The 20,407-nt window shown below is 40.4% G+C and overlaps 1 protein-coding gene across 1 annotated transcript in view; it reads left to right on the top strand.

The window, feature by feature from the left end:
- The window catches only part of LOC132822385 (metabotropic glutamate receptor 7-like), a 750,094-nt gene extending 731,158 nt beyond the window's left edge, over window positions 1-18,936 (top strand). The window contains exon 10 of the mRNA XM_060835730.1: window positions 18,261-18,936. Coding sequence (XP_060691713.1) covers window positions 18,261-18,310 — 50 coding nt within the window. The 3' untranslated portion in view covers window positions 18,311-18,936. The remainder of the gene's footprint in view (window positions 1-18,260) is intronic.
- The last annotated feature ends 1,471 nt before the right edge of the window (window positions 18,937-20,407 follow it).

Genomic DNA, 20,407 nt, shown 5'->3' on the forward strand with positions numbered 1-20,407 from the left:
ATCCAACAGCATTTATGGCAGATATAATCTGCAGTAACCCTTAAGCTCTCTTTAAACTCCCACATCTGACAAGAAGTACATATCACTGCAAAGGCCATTTTTGCTCCTTCACAATCTACAGATCCAGAAAATAACACCGTCTTATTCCTCTACAAACACTGCCCCAGGTTAAATTAATAGCTGTGGCTTATATTTTAAGTTTAATCAAGAAAGAATCCATTGTACTCACTACTGCAGCCTTTCTGTTGGAAAGACTTAAAATAACAATTAACTTATCTGATTCTGTGCTGTGAACTTCACCCAACAGTTCCTCCAAGATTAGTTGTGAATTTCACTGTTTGTTAATTTTCCCAGATGCACTCCGATGTCCAGTGATACACGAATTCAAACAGCAAAGGCGGTAACTGTGCAGATTTTTTTTCTCTCTCTCTTTCTCCTGCACTGTCCTCACTATGTGCTTCCTTTGTCTGATCTTCTCCCTTTTAAACTGCTGTTGTTTTGACTTTTTTTTTCCCCAAAGTTCCAAAACAATACAACAGCATATAAAACAGTAATTACTGTTCCTGGAATTCAAGGAAATCACCTCCAACACGTCAAATACCTCAAAAAAAAAGGAGCAGCTCTTACAGCCAGAAATTTTTCCTGTCCTCCATCTTGGATTACCCAGAATCCACCTATAACTGTTCTAATATAGTAACTTCTATAAACACACCCTTGGCAAAAGCAACTACAGTAAAATTGACTGTCTCCCATGCCATTGTAGCAGCAGGAAGAGAACCCCATCTTTTAGCTATAACAGAGAGAGGAATAAAAGCTTCCACATCCAGGAAGACCCCAGCAACTGCAGAAAGCTAAATTAAAAATCCTGGTACTGTGGGACCTTGACCACATCCATTCAGGCTGCCTCTATTGTTCCAACTTAATAAAACATCCCAAGGCCTCACAAACTGTTCACTTCATTGACTTGAGTCAGACCGTTTGGGACCTCTGTCTCAATCTGTCTTCATATACACCTCTTAAACCCATAGTATCATCATAGTGAGTTTGTATCCTGAACTGCATACCAAATAGGACCCAGTCACCAACCAATATAGTAGCAATCCAACCTTCAGTAGTTATAGGTCTCTGCTACCTTATCCCCAATACTTCACTTGCTGTAATGAAGCAAGGACTCGACAGTCCTAATGTTTTACACAGTATAAAGCCACATTTTCTTTCTGATCAACACATACTACCACAATTCAACTTAACTTATCCATCTGTTAGAATGCTGTGCTCCATATTAATAGCTTTGCATTTACACACATTGAATTGATTTCCTGTCCTTTGTTCTTTGTTCAAACGTTCTAAGCATCTCCAACCAAACCAGAATTTATTGCTCATGCCTAATTGTTCCTGAGAAGGTGATGGTGAGCTGCCTGTTGAACTCTGTGATATAAGTGCAGTCACAAGGCTCTGTGCAATAAGTAATTCCAAGATTTTGACTTAGCGACAGTGAAAGAATGCTGATGTTGTTCTGAGTCAAGAAGATGTGTGCCTTAGAATAGAATGTAATGGGTCGTGTTCCCATATAATCTAATACCGATGTCCTGCTAGCTGGTAAAAGTCACTGGTTTGAGAAATGCTGTTGAGCCATGCTTGAGTTGTAGTGCATCTTGTAGATGGTACGAACTAATGTCACTGTGCACCAACGATGAAGGGAGTGATTAGGATGTTGTTCAGCGAACTGTTTTACCCAGAATGGTGTCAAGCTTTTCAAGCACTGGATGGAAAGACACTCAACCAGGCAAGTGGAAAGTATTTCATCACAGTTCGAAGTTAAATCTTGTAGATGGTTTTCTGTAGTGATCTTATATCACGCATTAGCTTGTTGGGCCAACTCCAAGGACTGTAAGATGTTAACCACAATGTACAACTGCAGGTCTACAGACTGAATGAACAAAGCAGACACATACAAAAGTACGAACGTTTTAGTTTATCACCATTACTAAGAATGATCTTTTAGAAATTATTAATTTGACCATTTGAAGAGATTGCAAATCCCAAGTTTCAAATGTTCACCAGTCATGGAAGCCATGAAATTCCATCCAGTTGACAAAATGAACCTCTTCTGTCGTATTATCATTTTTCAAATATTGATATGGACCATTGAGATTTTTAACAAAACTTCGTAATGAATAGCACCAGTGGCATACCTATGACTAGCATGTGACAGGAGTGATTTTTTGTAGCCTTAACCAGATGTCGATTAGTTTACAGCTGATAGTCGCGCCATTCTCAATGGTCTCCATCTACTTGGGATCTTTGCATACAGCCCTCCATGTCAGCCACTGGAATTATGCAACTTGGTGTCCTATGATGTACAGAGAATCCAAAGCACAAATTTAGGGCTTGCCATTAGGCATAGGATATGTTCTAAAGTGCTAATCCCATCAGCATTTGGCATTATGCAGTCAACAGTGCTGTTCAGAAGGACAGCTGTAGATTGCTCCAGAACCAAGTATGTTTTCATTGTCTCGCTGATTTTTGTGGGGCTGAACAGTTCCTCTTAGATCCAAAAATATCTTACCCGACATTTCCAGCCTGATGTATGCCCAGTGAAAGAGCGGCCTTCACGACCTGACTCTGATCTAATGATTCCAACAGTGTTTGCTTTTCTAGACATTTATTTTTGAGATACCAAGTAGATTATTTCCAAGGTTTGATTCCACCCTCAGGCGATTGTGCAAACCCACACAGCCATTCTCCCTGTGTTGGCATGGGTTTCGTCCCACAGTCCAAAAATGGGCAGGTTAGGGTGGATTAACCAGGCTAAATTGCCCATAGTGTCCAGGGATGTGCAGGCTAGGTGGATTAGCCATAGGAAATGTAAGGCTACAGAGATAAGGTAGGTTGTGGGTTTAGGTGGGATGGTCTTTGGAGGGTTGGTGTGGACTCACTGGACCGAATTGTCTGCTACCACACTATCGGGATTCTATGGCATGTCACTTGACTGTATTTTCCAGACATCTATATGGGCTGGGTGCTGGCAGGTGGGACTAGATTAGGTTGGGATATCTGGTCGGCATGGACGGGTCGGACTGAAGGGTCTGTTTCTATGCTGTATATCGCGATGACTCTGTGACATCAACTTAATTTTAGGTGCTTTCCAGTTTATAGCCCCTATCCTGAATGAGTCCACTTGCTCCATTCACTTTGATTTGGATTTAGAAATATCAATACTGAGATGTTGGACTGTGTACGAAACACAACCAATCACTATTAAATTTCCCATGTTATAGCATATTGGTTGCTAATTTTTTTTTGCTGAAAAATGTGTTGCTGGAAGATTTTTTTTCTTTTTTTTGTCATAGTTCATATTGTTTTATTTATTCCTTCTGCAAAAAGTAACCAAGTGCCTCCTGGATGAAGGAAGGGAGGAAATGGATTTTGGAGAAGGTGGTAACTTATACAGTTCTGGTAATTCTGTTCACCAGTTTGAGTCTCAGCTGTTGAACACTGGTGTAGATTTCTTACTTGGCCTGAATTAGGGATTTGTGCATAGTAAAGAGAAGACTAAAGGAAAAACTTTAACAATGGAAAAGAAAATGAAAGATGAACAAATCCACACATTGTGGCACTAAGTTTCAAGCACTTTATGGGTTAGGGAAGGAAGGAACCAGCCAGATTTTCCCGGTGTTAAAGTTGTAATGATACCTGGGTAATGTGCCGCTGAGGATTTCATTTGAAAACTGGATGAGCCAAGGCCAATAGCCCACCGACCTCACCCAATGGAGTAGCCACAAGGGAAAGATGTCAGAGACCCATATTAGCAGTGGTGACTAGCCCCAGCAAGAGTCAGTGAAAAAGGATGTATACTCAGGCATAAGAAATGCTGTGCATAATGTATCTGAGAGGTTAGAAACATCAGACATGAAAGGTTGAAAGCCACAAGCATCAACAGGAAGAGAAAATTAATGAGCTACAAGAATTCAATTTTGTTTATTCTTGTCAACTCAGTATCTTATCTCATGCCTCAGTGACTTCCACATAGGTAAATTATATTGTCAAGTGTACAATGGACACTTCTGCAAACCCATCCATCATCAATCTCTTAGCTGCATCAATCATTTGCACCATTCTTCAGTGATAAGGAACTTTGAATCTAACTTAATATTTGAAGACAAAGAAGACATGTTTATACATGTTATTGTAGAACAAATCTCATGACTTCTGGTTGTTGTATAACCAATGCAATCAGAAAATATACTTGCTGAAGGAATTTTGTGACCAAGACATTTTTAAAAACTCTCAGAAGAATAATGATCTTCCTTATTTGCCTCATTAGTTCTGGCAGGTATTTACTTACTTCTGGTTTAGTGATGCTGGAAGAGCACAGCAGTTCAGGCAGCATCCGAGGAGCAGTAAAATCGACGTTTCATGCAAAAGACCTTCATCAGGAATACTACTCCTCGGATGCTGCCTGAACTGCTGTGCTCTTCCAGCACCACTAATCCAGAATCTGGTTTCCAGCATCTGCAGTCATTGTTTTTACCTAGGTATTTACTTTAGGAAGGCTTGCGGACAAAATGAAGGAAAACAGAGACAACTTTAAGTGAATTTTTCATGAGATGTGATTGAGGCTGTCAATATGTGAGAGCTGAATTAACATGGCTAGAGATACAGTGAGTAATTTACAGATAGTCTAGTTTAACTATGAGGTGGCAGGATTTTGGGGCGCAATATCTGAGCTTGGGGTTCAATATCTAAGCTTGGGGTTCATTCCATTTGGTGAGGGAGCAAAAACGATTTGTAAGCAATAACGATCAAAAGAGAGATCGTCATAGTCTAGTTATGTCAGAGATGTTCCACATTCAAGAGCTAAACAATCTCATTTTAAAGCAGGTACGAAATGTATTATGTGATAGCCTTTTTTAGATATTTGGTCATGCAGAGGTTGTCACTATACTTTGATGTCGGGCTGAGGTTTTGAATAGTTTTGCAGTAGTTATGCCCTGTGTTGATATCAAAGGATCCTTTCTTGAGTACACTGGATTTTAAATGGAAGACAAACAGTATGTTAGCCTTAACACAGTACAGGAACAAAGATGTTTTGTCTCAGTTGTACAGATCACTGGTAAGACTGCACCTGCAGTATTGTGTGCAGTTCTGGTTCCTTTTCCTAAGGGAGGATATATTTCCCATAGTTGGAGTGGACATTAAGCAGATTAATTTTTGGAACACTGGCTTATGAGGAGAGAACAAGGAGACTAGGTCTGTATTCTCTGGAGTTTAGAACAATAAGAGATTGTCATATAGAAACAGAATATTCTTAAATGGATTAGACACAGAAAGAATGTTACCCCTCGTGTGGAGTCCAGAACATAATGCATACAATCCAAGAATGAAACAAAGCTATTTATGCCTGAGATGAGGAAGACTTTTCACTCAAAATGGTGAATCTTTAGAATTCTCTACATCAGGGCAAGTTCAAGATTGATGGACTTTATCGACATCAAAGGTAATGGGGACAGTGCAGGAATTGGTGTTGTGATGGATAATCAGCCGTGATCTAGAATGATGGAGCAAACTAGTGGGTCTGAATGGCCCACTCCAATGCTTCGGTGTTCCTAATCTGTAAATGCTGTCTTCAGCAATGTTCTTAGCTTAAATTTGAGCCAAATTCCTGGCAGCATTGCATTTCAAAACCACACCCATCATAGACTGAACTAACAAGACCTCAAAGTAAAAAATTTATTTAATCAGGCTTGGGATAGTTTCAAACACAGGCAGACAGTGGTGAAAAAGAATTACTGGACTCTTGCCTTCATTAGCTGGAGCATAGAATAAGGAAGTCGAGGTACAACTTTATAAAATATTAGTTAGGCTATAGATGGGATACTGTGTGCATTTCTGGTCACCATGCAATGTGAAGGAAGTGATTGCAGTGGAGAGGATGCAAAGGAGATTCACCAGGATGTTGCACCAGATGAAAAATCTCAGTTGAGGAGAGACTGGATCAGAGGAGGCTGGGGAATCTGATTGAAGTATACAAAATTATGAGAAGGATAGACAGAGTAGATTGTGAAAATCTTTTCTCCCATGGCAGACATGTTAAGAGCAGAGGGTACAAGTTTAAGATGTGGAGTAAGTAGTTTACAGGAAATCTGAGAATTTTTTTTCCCCCACAGAGGATGGTAGAAATTTGAAATTTGCAGCCTGAGACAATGATGGAAGCAAGTACCCTTGCAACATTTAAGAAGTGTCTAAATGAGTACTTAAAATGTCCTGGCATAGTAAGCTATGTACCAAGTTCAGATGAATGGGATTAGTGTGGTTTAGTGTTTGTTGGGTGGTATAGACATGGTAGGATGAAGGCCATTTTTTTAAACAAATGACTATGACAAAGACGTTCTTATTGTGATGACTGAAGTCAACGCAGACTGCAGTCAGTATAAATAAGACTTCGCTGTAATTAGGAATGTTGATGAGGTTAATGCATTGGATGTGATCAACATTGCCTTTTAATTAAAACTTTAGATTCGTCATGGCAGACTGGTCAAGGTGGAACCTGTGGCATCTAAGGAAATGTGGCACATTGAGTCCAAAATTGGCCGAGAGGCAGGATGGTAGAGGGATGTTTCTGTGACTGGAATTCTGTTCCCTATGGGATTCTTACTGTTTGTGGTGTATGTTAAAGATCTGGAGTTAAATGTGGGAAGCTTGACCAAGAAATTCACAGGTGATTTGAAAATTGGAGGAATGGTAAATATTAAGGAGGTTAGCTGTAAACTGCAGGATGATGTCAATGGACTGGTCAGTTGGACAGAACAGTGCCACATGGAAACAACCTGGAAAAGTATGAAGTAATGCACATGTAGAGGTCTAACAAGATAAATGAATTATACTATGAATGTCAGACATTGGGAAGCATTGAAGTTCAGAGGGACCTTAGCGTGCATATGCACAGATCCGTAAAGGGTAGCAGGGCAGTTCAAATCACATTATTTTAAGGATGTGATTACATAAGAGAGGGTGCAGTGGATATTTATCAGGATACTGCTCAGGTTGGAGGTTTAAAGTTATGAGGAAAGATTGGATTGCTTTCCTTGCAGCAGTAAAGTTTGAGAAGGGTACCTCAACTGGATAGGAGGACACTTTTTCCATTTGCATAGGGGTCAATCATCAGGAGACATTGCTTTAATGGCAAAAGGGAGAAAGCTAAGCAGAGAATTGAGAAATTTTTCATTCAGAAGGTGGTGGGAGTCTGCTACTCACTACCTAAAAGGCTGATTGAGTCAGAAACTCTCACAATATTTAAGGAGGATTCATATATTCACTTGCATTGTCATAGCCTACAAGGCTTTGGAACTGCAAAATGGCATTAATACAAGTGGATCTTAGCTGACATAATGGACCAAATGTACTCCTCCTGTACTGTAAACATTTGTGTGTATGTCAGAACTTTGCTCTATGGGTTTGAGTGAAAAGTAATAAGAAGTGAACAATTGATCTATTTTTGATGATATTGATGGAGAGAGAAATATTGGCCAGGGCAACAGGAGCATTCCCATGCTGTTTTTCAGATAGACCTGTGGGATCTTTTGTAGCCGCTTGAAAGGACAGATGTGATCTTTCTTGAAAGCCTCATCAGCAAGGCAGCAACTAGCATAGTGCCAAAGGCAGGCTGTACTGTTAAAGTGCTGGCCCAAATTATACCTCCCGATCTCTGAACATAAGAACTGGGAGCAGGAGTAGGCAGTCTGAACCTTCGAACCTGCCCTGCCATTCAGTAAGAACATGGCTGATCTTTTTGTGAACTCAGATCCACTTACCCGCGCACTCTCACTGTATCCCTTAATTCCTTTATTGTACAAAATAAATATCTTTAAAAATGTTTCCTCAAGTAGCATCAACTTCTTCATTGGGCAAGGAATTCCATAGATTTACAACTCCCTGGGTGAAGAAGTTCCTTTTTCACCATGAGACTTGCACACAGCATTAGCAGACTGCAAGGTGATGGTGCGCTTTAGTCAAGACCAATAAACAACTGACTTTCAGAATGCAAGTGTTATAAAACTGGTTTTAAAATACTTCAAATTAGCCAAGCTTCCTTTGCAATTCTGCTTCTGGATTTGGAAAAGAAGTCAATTTACATTACCAAGGTGACTGCAGAGTCTTGATGGATTCTTTCCATGTTCACTAAAATTAGTCAACAGTCTGTACGTTGAAGGTTCGAATGTGAAGCTGATGGGGAATAAAATCTGGTGTTTGCAGCTGTTACGTAGATTGAGGCACAGATCCAGCTGTGAAATGTGAGGGTCAGCTGTGGGGCACCAAGATGTTGTTGTGCAGGCAGCTGTATGAATTCTGAAGGGATTTTCAAAATGAAGAGCAACCTGGTGAATTCAGTATCTGATGTTACAGGGCAAAGCTCACTTGAGAAGAGCAGACTTGCATTTATGTAACGCCCTCCATAAGCACCGGGCATATCAAAGTGTTTTAGCGCTAATGATAACAATTTTAAGTGCAGTCACTGCTGTAATGTAGAACGTGCAGCATCCAAGTAATATACATCAAGCTCACACAAACAACAGTAATAGAGGGATCCAATAGCCTTGGCCTACATACTTGGACTTGCTCCCCTGCTCCTTTTTCAAAATGGAGCAATGGTATTTTTTCAGTGTATTTAAGAGAGCAGACAAGGCCTCAATTTTACATTTCAGCTCATATAGAGTCATAGAGATGTACAGCACGGAAACAGACTCTTCAGTCCAACACGTCCATGCCGACCAGATATCCCAACCTAATCTCATGCCAGCACGTAGCCCATATCCCTCCAAACCCTTCCTATTCATATACCCATCCAAATGCCTCATAAATGTTGCAATTGTACCAGCCTCCACCACATCCTCTGGCAGTTCATTCCATACACGTACCACCCTCTGTGTGAAAAAGTTGCCCTGGAGGTCTCTTTTATATCTTTCCCCTCTCACCCTAAACCTATGCCCTCTTCCCTGGGGTCGTGGAGTCCAGAACTAAAGACTTTTGTCTATTTATCCTATCCATGCCCCTCAAAACTTTGTAAACCTCTATAAGGTCACCCCGCAGCCTCCGACGCTTCAGGGAAAACAGCCCCAGCCTGTTCAGCCTCTCCCTATAGCTCAAATCCACCAACCCTGGCAACATCCTTGTAAATCTTTTCTGAACCCTTTCAAGTTTCACAACATTTTTCTGATAGGATTGCACGCAATATTCCAACAGTGGCCTAAACGATGTCCTGTACAGCCGCAACATGACCTCCCAACTCCTGTACTCAATCCTCTGACCAATAATGGAAAGCATACCAAATGCCTTCTTCACTATCATATCTACCTATAGAGAAGACAGGAAGGGCATTTCTCTGTGGTGGAGGGATCATAGATTTTCTGTGAGTGACAGGAAATGCAGAGGGGAATGTGAGGAAATAAATTTCACCCAAACGGTGATGGGGAATCTGAAATGCCTGTAAGGGTGGTTTAGATGTGCACTTGTGATGCCAAGATTAAGGGATGAGAATAGTCAGGTACTTGGTTTTAATGGACACAAACCCGATGGGCTGAAGAGCATTCTTCTGTGGTGTGGATTTTTGTGATGCTTTGACTGACTGACTTGTGGAGCACTCCCTCAGTATTGCACTGGAGGTGGGCCTGGATTTGTATGCTCTGGAGTGAGATTAGAGCCGGAAATTTTTTTCCCCCTCACAACGGTAAGAATGCTACCCATTGATCCATAACTAGTGGAATGTCTTGCAGCTGAATTCGTGTGGGGCCCACAGTCAGGAGCCACACAGAAAGAAACCTAATGGCTTTCTGCGCTCTGGAAGGGTGAATGACACCATCTTGTTTTTGCTGCTTCACACTTCAACTCCATTGGAGCATCTTCCCTCAAAGGCTCTCCTCCTACTCCATCTGCGACCACTTACCCTTCCTCCCTTCTTAGTTGCCTACTCACACAGTTGGGTCACCTCACCATCTTTCCTCAATCAGAACCAACACAAGCAGCCATTTTCAGTCCCTGGCCTTGTCTCAATACAGGTGGAAATGGCCCATGATCAGATAGGGAGAGCCAAGGTTGGTATAGAGGTGCTTGCTCATCGTACCAAAAGAGAAAATCAATGTCAAAATTTAGATATTAGTCTTCTGTGCAGTCAAAAAAGCTGTGAGGGAAGCAGATCTGGAATCCTGTGCCATCTGTGAAACATCTTTGTGAATTGTGGATGGCAGTTGAAACTTTATAGCTGACCTGCCATTACTTCATAGCCACGACTATCAAATCAGTCACGTGGTCATACTTGCCAGGAATTTTAGTGCATGTAGAGTCATAGAAATGTACAGCATGGAAACAGACCCTTCAGTCCAACCCGTCCACGCCGACCAGATATTCCAACCCAATCTAGTCCCACCTGCCAGCACCCGGCCCATGCTTGCCTGAAGAGCTTATGCTCGAAACATCGACTCTCCTGCTGCTCAGATGCTGTCTGACTAGCTGTGCTTTTCAAGCACTACACTTTCAGGGAGAGCTTGCCAATTGGATACAAAATTGGCTTGATGGTAGGAAATAGAGGGTGGTGGAGGGCTGTATTTTGAACTGGAGGCCTGTGACCAGCAGCGTTTGGTGCTAGTCCCTTTTTGTTTGGTTTTATAGAAACGGTTTTGGATGATGAATTAGGAGGCATCGTTTGTTCAGTTTGCAGATTAAGATTACAAAAGTGATCTTGATCAATGGGCTGAGGAGTGGCAAATAGAGTTTAACTTGGATAAATGTGAGGTATTGCATCTTGCTAAAATAATTAACGGTAGTACTCTGGGGGTAGTGTTATCAACTACAAGGACCTTGAGTTTCGGGTATGTAGTCCTTTGAAAGTTGCGTCACAGGTAGAGAGTGTGTGAAGAAGGGCCTGTATTGCTCAGACCATCGATTATACAGTTTGAGACGCCATGTTGAGGTTGTACAGGAGGTTGGTGAGGCAACTTTTCGAATACTGTGTACAGTCCTGGTCGCCTTGCTATAGGAAGGATGTTATTAATTTGGAAAGGATTCAGAAAATATGGACCAAGTAGTTGCCAGGAATGAAGGGTTTGTGTTGTAAGATGAGACTGGATTTTTTTTCCACTGGAGCACAGGAGACTGAGGGGTGGCCTTCAATAGAGGTTTATAAATCCATGAGGAGCATAAATAAGATGAACAGCACAGGTCTTTTCTTTAAGCCAGAGCATTTCAAAACTGACTGTCAGGGGAAGTGGTCAATGCAGGTACAGGTATATGAATAGGAAAGGTTTGAGAGAGATATGGGCCAGACATAGACAAGCGAGACTAATTTAGTTTGAGAAAACATTATTGATAGGGACGAGTTGGACCAACACTCTATTTCTGTGTTGTATGACTCACATCTAAACTGCAGAAATGATTGATTGTCTTGCCATTGGCAAATCCAGGCCAATATCTGCATAATCAGAACATTTTTCTACTCGGCTTAAAGAATCATTTTCTTCATCATTGCTGTATTTTCCCAACAGTCTCACACTTGTCAACATCATTGACAAAGTTTTGCTCTGAGTTAATGATTTCCCTAGAATTAGTATTCTGTGTTAAAATAGCAGCCACTTTGTGGAGCTTTAATTCCAACAGTTAGGAAAGGGAATGCATGTAAAGTATCCTCTTTCCTCACAAAGCAACACATGCCTGTGGAACAAATAGTCACTTGAAATTGTAGCTTGTTACTTGAGAATGGGAAAAGGAAAACTAATTTGGAATCGGGATGTGTAAGATGTGTGTATGGCATTGGCTGTGACTTCACAGTTCATGCACCAGCACTGGTCTTGCCTTCCAAACAGATCAGGACACAAGATGCAGATAATTTGGTTTTCACCTGAAGTGAGTATATTTTCTGTTTGCTCATTCATGCGTGAAAAATAATTCAGTTGTAACTTGTGTGTGCCTGTGGAGCACATAGATTTTTTACTCATGAGAGGCTGCTGGAAATAGACTCATGAACAAGTCTATCATTTTCAATGCTGTGCAGGGGAGAAGTGGAAACAAATTCAAACCTTTTAACACCACGGGTCTTTGCTGTAAGAGAAGCAAAAGCAAATGGGTAGTGAATTATGCATTTGGGAACCTCTGTGAAGCTTCAGGCCTGGGCACCGCTGGAAACAGGAGAATTAAAGTCAGCAGTTTGTGATTAGGCATCCCCATGCTTGGACTTTAAAAGTTTATAACAGAAAGGCAAGATGGAGAGCTGCACAGGTTTAAACCAGACCACCAGCTTTACAACAAAATAGAATTGTAGTTTCTGACACACTGGCAGAGAGTTCCATAATCATTTTCAGAAAAATTGTGGAATTAGTTCCTGCCCTAAATAATTATTCACTGAAGATCTATCTGATGTTATATCAAATTGTAGACTGGCCGCTTATCCCTTGTGCTGGTAGCCAGTAATATAAATAAAGATGGTGAGTGGTTCTTTTTAAGATGTTGGAGAAAGGCAAGAGGCACTAGAGTGGACATTGGAGCACAGAAAAATGAGGCTGGAGAAGTAGTAATGGGGAACAATGTAATTTTGGAGGAACTGAATGGGTACTTTGCATCAGTCTTCATGGTGGAAGACACCAGCAGCAAAGCAGACTTTAAGAGAGTTGGGGGCAGAGGAGAGTGCAGTGGCCATCACTAAGGAGAAGGTGCTGGGCAACTGAAAAGATCTGAAGGTGAATAAATCATCAGGACCAGCTGAACTATATCCAAAGGCCCTGAAGGAGATAGCCGAGGAGGCATTAGTGGTGGTCCTTCAGACATCACTGGAGTCAGGGAGGGTCCCAGAGGACTGAAAAGTGGCTAGTGTGTATGAAGGGAGGAAGGCAAAAGATGGTAAATAATAGGCTAGTTCGCCCGATCTCAGTTATTGATAAGATTTTACAATCCATTGTTAAAGATGAGATTGAGTGCAGAACACTTTGAAGTGTATGGCAAAATAGGGCTGACTCTGTACGGCTTTGTAAGTCTGTTCAAATTCTTTGAGGAGCTAACAAGCAAATCAGACAAAGGAGAGCCAGTGGACATGATCTATTTGGATTTACAAAAGGCCTTTGACAAGGTGCCACACACGAAGTTGCTAAGTAAGATGTTAACCCATGATGTTAGGGGAAGGTTACTGGCAGAAGGCAGAGAGAGGGGATATAATGGTCATTTTCAGAGTGGCAGTCAGTGACTAGTGGGGTTCCGCAGGAAGTCCATCAGTCTTTGACTACAACTATTCATGTTATACAATAACGATCTGGATGAAGGAACGGAGGGCATTTTTGCTAAGTTTGCAGATGTCACAAAGACAGGTGGAGGTACAGGTAGTGTTGAGGAAGCAGGATGCTCCAGAAGGACTTGGACAGGCAAGGAGAGTGTGGGCAAAGAAGTAGCAGATAGCATACAATGTGGGAAAGTGAGAGGTTGTGCATTTTGCTAGGAAGAGTAAACTATTTTCTAAATAGGGAAAAATTTCAGAAATCTGAAGCATAAAAGAGACTTGGGAAAGCAAGTGCATTGTTAGTATTTATTTTGAGAGGGCTAAAATACATGAGCAAGGATGTACTGCTGAGACTGTGTAAGGCTCTGGGCAGATCATGTTAAGCATATCACAAACAGTTTTGGGACCAGTAACTATGGAAGTTTGTGCTGGCATTGGAGGGGGTCCAGAGGACGTTCACAAGAATGACCCTGGGAATGCAAGGCATTTTATATAAAGAGCAGTTGAGGACCCTGGGTGTGTATTTAGAGTTCAGAAATGATGAGGGAGGATCTAATTGAAACTTACAGAATACCGAGAAGCCTAGATAGAATGGATGTGAAGATGATGTTTCCACAAGAAAGAGAGACGAGGACCCAAGGAGACAGCCTCAGAGTGAAGAGGCAACTCCATAGCTCTGAGATGAGGAGGAATTTCTAGAGAGTGTGGTGCATCTGTGGAGCCCAAGTCATTGAAAGTATTTAAAACAGAGATGGCTAGGTTCTTAATTAATAAAGGGATCAATGGAGTTGGGAAACTTATCAGATATAATCAATTGGCAGAGTTGACTCGATGGGCCAAATGATCTAATTCTGCTCCCATATCTATTGTCTTAAGATTCTAATGTGGAAACTGTCTTAGAGGCTTTTTGTCTATAAAACATATATATCAACAAGGAACGGGGATATTGTTATCTTTTAAGGAACCTGCACATCTTTTCAGGGGGTGGGGAATGCTTGTAAAGCATCCATTCATTGAAGACTAGACAAAAACCACAACATAATTGTGTGTTCCAAAAATAAATCTGCATTGTTTAAAGTGTATCGGTTTTGTGATTTTCCTACTATTTCTCTGCTTTCAGCTGAATTAGGTTAACTGCAAAATCCAGGCCAAAATGATGCAATTTGCTATCATCAGCAAAGCAATGGCCTTCACTATTGACCTCAAAGAAAGCATCCCACAGAAATCTCTGGGGCATGGGTTTCCCCTTTCTTGATGTTAATTTGAATCTGACATCAAATCAAGGGATCTTGAGGCATCCAACAGCAAGTAACATTGTCAAGCAGGGAAAGAAGCTGTCAATCATATCTCAAAGGCAGCAAAAGACACTTGTTTTTCTTCACGTTTTAATAGGAGTTAAATAAACGATTGTTATTTCGACTTCAAATGGGAAAGTCCAATTAAACTTTCAAAAGATTATTATTGTCAAGGACTTGGGAATTTTGTCAAAATGGAAAGAAAAATGCAAAAACACAAATTAGTTTCCCCAGGCCAAAGGTCTTTATTTCAGTGGTAATTAATCAGTAATTTTGTGCTTTTCTCTGTAATATTACAAAAGGTTCAGTTCAGTGATTTTCCATGAATTGTACAAAATTTCGACTTACACAATTCAGTGAGACTCAAAAGATCTAGAGATATGCAGACTGGGTGAATTGATTTGGAGATGCCGGCACATTCGACCTCTGACCTTCAAGTGACCATCCTCCAAGGAGGACTTCGGGACAGACAGCAGCGAAAAGTGGCCGAGCAGAGGCTGATAGCTAAGTTCTGTACCCATAGGGAGGGCCTCAACCAGGACCTTGGGTTCATGTCACACTACAGATGTCCACCATTGCACTATACACACACACTCCCACACTCTCATATGCGCCATCTCACAGACTTAGGCCACTTTACACTCACAACCCCCCACTCCAGACACACACACTCCCACAGACTTAGACACTTTACACTCTCACACATTCTCTCTCCCAGACACTCAACCCCTCCCCCCAGACACACACACACACGTTTGTGGAGTGAATTTGTACTTGCAGAGTTACATTGTACTTTGTTCAAAAACTGCATGGCATGTAAGACTCCGTTAACTCAATATTTAGACTGATTCTTATCCAGAAAGTATGGCACAGACAGGGAACACAGGGGGCTAACACCTTCACCATTTTATCTGGCTGACACCAATTGTTACAGTTAACCTGAGAATGTAACTTTTATTAAAAGTTTTGATTTACATATGAAAGAAATGAAACTATCATGATCATTCTAACAGATGAGAGACTCAACAAACAATCAAGGTATTTTTCAGTTACATCACACTGTAAACTTTTGCTATAAATTCTGTGTTTTAAAATTGTGTACTCCACAACCACCTGAAGGAGCAGCGCTTCGAAAGCTAGTACTTCCAATTAAACCTGTTGGACTATAACCTGGTGTTGTATGATTTTTAACTGGTGAATTGGCCATGCTAAATCGCCCATAGTATTCAGGGATCTGTAGGTTAGGTGCATTAGTCAGGGGTAAACATAAGACCCTTACTGTAGAGGGACTGACGTTCTCCAGTCCTTCTCAGAAAACACAGGTCAAGAATGGAAAGGAAGGGAGACAGATAAAGCTTAGTCAAAGAGAAGGTTTTAAAAAGGATGAAAAGGAAGAGAGAGTTGTAGGCATTTTCCAGAGTTTGCAACATTAGAGAGAGAGATGGAAGTTGTTGGGGAGAAAGAATCACTAAATGGGTGAATGTGAAAAGAAATGTGAGTTATGAGTTACAAAAGGTGTGTAAAGAGCTGAACAAGATTAGGCTATACAGTCCTTCATTCAATTGTTACAGCTCAACTCCACTTTTTTCCCTGCCCCCCCCTCCATACTCTGAGTCCTTTTTTTTTACAAAAATGTAACTACTTGAATATATTCTGATGACACTCAGGAGAAAATTATTCTCTTAAATCCTCCTCTTATTCTTAAACTGTACCCACTACTTGTGGTCTCCCCCACAAGGAACCACGCTCCCACTATCCATCCAACCAAGACACTTCAGAAGCTTACATGTTGTCATAAGGTGGGACTGTGCTGGGAGGAGATTGCCCTTGTATTCTGAAGAATAAGAAACAAACAAACAAATAATCTCATACTTTGAAAATTCTTACACTGTTAGAATAAAGAGGCAAGCCAATTTGTACTGAGAAGAGGAGGAATTTCATCACCCAGCCGATGTGAATTGTTTGTAAACTTCCACAGAGATTGATAGTTTTCTAGACATTATGGGCTGTGGGGGATGGTTCAGGAAGATTACATTAAATGTTGATGTGCAGCTACACTCTCGAATGGCAGGGCACGCTCAAGTGGTAGCTGAATCCTGCTCATGTGTTTTCAAGTAGACCTAAGCATTCCAGATGTAATCTCACCAAGGCCCTGTTACAGCTGCAGCAAAACCTTCCTACTTTCGGATTACGTTCCCTTTCCAATGAATAGCAGCACTCCATTTGACTTTCTAAGTTTCAGATGGTTCTGAAACTTTAGTTTTCAATATTAACCAGCTTTTACTTAATTGATGTATCATTCTTCTATTGAATGCTGTCTTTGTTTTTAATTATATTGCATCTAGGAAGGTATTAATTGGAGTTTACCTTTTTTTTAAAAAAACATGAAGAAGTCAATTGTTAAGTTACCATAGTCCAACTGGACCGTAAGGCTGCTTTGAGGGTCACCATGCCTTAGGCAAGGGTTGAGAAGGGAGGGTCCTTCATAGTAATCTCAAGCAGTGCAGGAATTGATATTAGTCAGCATCACAAACCAGTCATCCAGCCAACCAAGCTCACCATTCCCTTTACCATTTTGGTAAGAATTGATTTTTACATAGTAGTGTCCTGCAGTTAGGAATTTTAGGCTTGTAATATTTCACACAGATGTTATTTATTTCCAAACACTGGCTCCAGTAACCTCTGCTATCATGTTCTATTTCAAAAGGTTTTTTTAAAACCACAGCCATACCACAGTTTCAGTAAGTATTTCTTTTTCTGTGCCTATGAATACCTAATTAATACCCCCCAACCTGGATGGAGGAAAACACAATTAATAAAAGCAAGGAATGATTGGCATGAGGAGAATGTTATTGGAATCAAAGCCAAGATGGAGGTCTATTAGGACAGTACCAGGTTTGTCTCGGATTATTTTCCCCCTGTCGAATATCCTGACAACAGTCATTACCCTGTTGATAGGCAGCAATTGTGAGTATTTGACCAAAGCAGTAAACACATCAGAAAATCACATTGAGTATGAGACAGTTCCCGGAGGAGAGGAGGGAAGACAATTGGAAAGAGAAACAAAGGAAAAGCAATTTGATATCAAAGCAGTTATTACTAATTATATTTGCAAATCTCATTCCCAATCCTTTATCTTAATATAATCAATTCATCATCGCTACGAAGAATGTCTGCAGATTAAACCATTTCCCATTTTGTTTTCTATAAATTCATTTTGATTCAGTCAACGGTCCACATACAATATGGCTTGCCACAAGGTAATGTATATCTTTAGTTTTGAGTGTTGTGATTATTGGATTGTGGGAGAAATTCCCTTCAGCAAATATGTGAAGTGTTTCTGTTTTCCTCATTTCGATTCGTTCTGGGCACAAAGGAAATTTTTACTTTTAGGATTTGGGATTAAGTAACGAGCTAACTTGCAAATGTCAGAACCTTTTACAGACTTTAACAGCACAAAAGGATGCCATTTGACTCCTGCCTATGCTGGTCAACTCCATTAACTAATCAAGAGGTCATGGAAATAAATGCTTGTGTAAAGCCTCGAGGAATGTGCGTTTCTCATCAAAAGGGAAATAATTTAGTCAGTGACTGCTGTTGATCAGTGTCACTTCATTCATGTTTTTGAAGAAAGTAATCATTGTTATTGTGTAAGAACATTGATTAATGACCCTCCCAGCTCTAACTTTCATCTTGCTGCTTTCCTACAGGTCCAGCAGCCAAAAAGAAATACGTAAGCTACAATGATCTTGTTATTTAAAAACAGCCTCCTCCAGAGAAGAGGGAGGCCAGGTTCTTCAGACATCAGGCACAGGTCTCCATACACCCTACTGCCCATCTATGGAGGAGTCTGTATCCAGGCTTCATCTCAAATGATTGAACATGGAGGATCCAGGTGTTTGATATGTGCTCCTTGAGAAATAATTCGTTGAAACAACTATTGGATTTATTGGACTTGCAAGCCACTGGCACTATTGTGTTGTTATGTGCGTAACCCGGCGCATCAGTCAGAGCTAAAACCAATGCATCTTTCCTTGTGGGCAAACTACAATGAAAAACGGAGCTCTCACAGGGCTTGTTAAATCTTTGAGTGTACTTCCAGACTGCAGTTTTTGACAAAGAAAATAAAATCCCATCTATATAGTTTGTGAGGTTTTGCGTAGTGCATCTTTGTTGCTTCTGTTTCACTGTTGCTTCCTGAATGCAATTACACTTATTAATTGGTCTTGGAATTCCCTGTTTAGTCAACAGTTCATGTCTTGTTATGCCCCCTATGGAGCTATGTGATTAAGGACTATGAAAGCATGTTAATTTTCTACAGTTTGTTTGTAATAAGTATTGACATTAATCTTGATGCTTATGTGCCAATATCGTGGAATATTCTTTCAGCCAAACGTATGTTTTTTTTTTAAAAAATGGTCACTCATTAATTGGAATAAATGATGTTGTTGTCAAAAGAATGTATCAGCACAAGAAATAAAACCATTTGGATTAATTTTTTTATTCATGCAAAAAAAAAATGTTTCTGGTGTTATTCTATATTTAGTCCTGGGAAGATGAAGCTGAAGCCATTAATGGGACAGACATGTGCTGTAATAGTTGTACTGGGCAGTACGCTAAGAGTGTGATCATTTTTGAAGTGTTATGCTCTTGAAAAAAAAAGTGTGTGCATCTTCATTGGAAATAATTAATATAACTAAAGGTTGTAATGATGAAAGGGCTAGAGTTCACTTTGTATTTTCTGACAGGCACAACTAACTGTGATAGAGATATTGTCCTACCACAATAATGTGCTAGAAACAACTGTACCAGTGTGAGCTTCTAGAGTGAGAGTGAGAGTGAGAGTGAGAGTATCATACAAAAACCAAACAGGAGTGATGACATTATTATCCATTGCTTTGAATAGTAGAGTATTGTCTGCTTCTTGTTTCCACAGAAGTGCTTCTTTTAGACAATCACAAAGCCTTTTATCTTGAAAAAGTTATTCAGAGTACCTTATGCATATTTTATTCAAAATACCTTGTGTTTGTAGGGTCATTCATTTTCTTGTGCAAGGATTTCGGACAGAAAAAACTCACGGAACAATTTATCATAAGCACTAACAAAGACCCATTTAAATCTCACACTGTCAAACTTCTGTTTGGTGCAGACTTTTCTTTTGACCATGCTACCTATTCATTCTATTGTGGCAGTGCCGGCTCCCTGAACCAGCCATACATTTACTTCAATTGTTTTGTCCTTATTTTTACATCATTTATTCAGTTCTCTTTTTAAATGCAATTAAAAGATGCTGCTTTAGAATCTATGAGCCCAGAGATATTCTGACCTGAACTATGGATTCATTTTTAAGAATAGATAAATAGTTTTCCACTCTAAGCAATGGGAATATATTTATCTGACATAATGAGATGAAAACAGGACAGCAGCCATCTAAAGCCTCTTATAACTAGGTATCAACAAGGATTTCTCTTTCCCTGTTAAGTAAAGCACTCACACATCTGGGTCAATAGATCAAAGAGTATAAAAGGGAAACAAAAGAAATAGTGGAACAGAAGAGCCAAAATGGGAATACATAAATTCATGGTCCAGAAATGGCAAAAAAAAAAGCTGAAGCAGAGATCACGTTGCCAGTTGAAAAACATGGATATGGTCTGGTTTTAGATGTACTAACTAATGTTTTATCAAATGCCTGCTGTAGCTTTTGACTCAATTGTCCGGGAGTTTCTAAAATGTCAAATGAGCCAAAACCCATTTTCTTCAGTTTCATTGTGTTGAGGTATCGTGCGCAGTGCAGCCTCATCCTGCCTCTGTTCAGTTAAGCATTTGACAAAATGTTACCGGAATGTGGATAGTTGAG

Source organism: Hemiscyllium ocellatum, chromosome 14 (assembly GCF_020745735.1).
Source record: "Hemiscyllium ocellatum isolate sHemOce1 chromosome 14, sHemOce1.pat.X.cur, whole genome shotgun sequence".
Taxonomy (NCBI): domain Eukaryota; kingdom Metazoa; phylum Chordata; class Chondrichthyes; order Orectolobiformes; family Hemiscylliidae; genus Hemiscyllium; species Hemiscyllium ocellatum.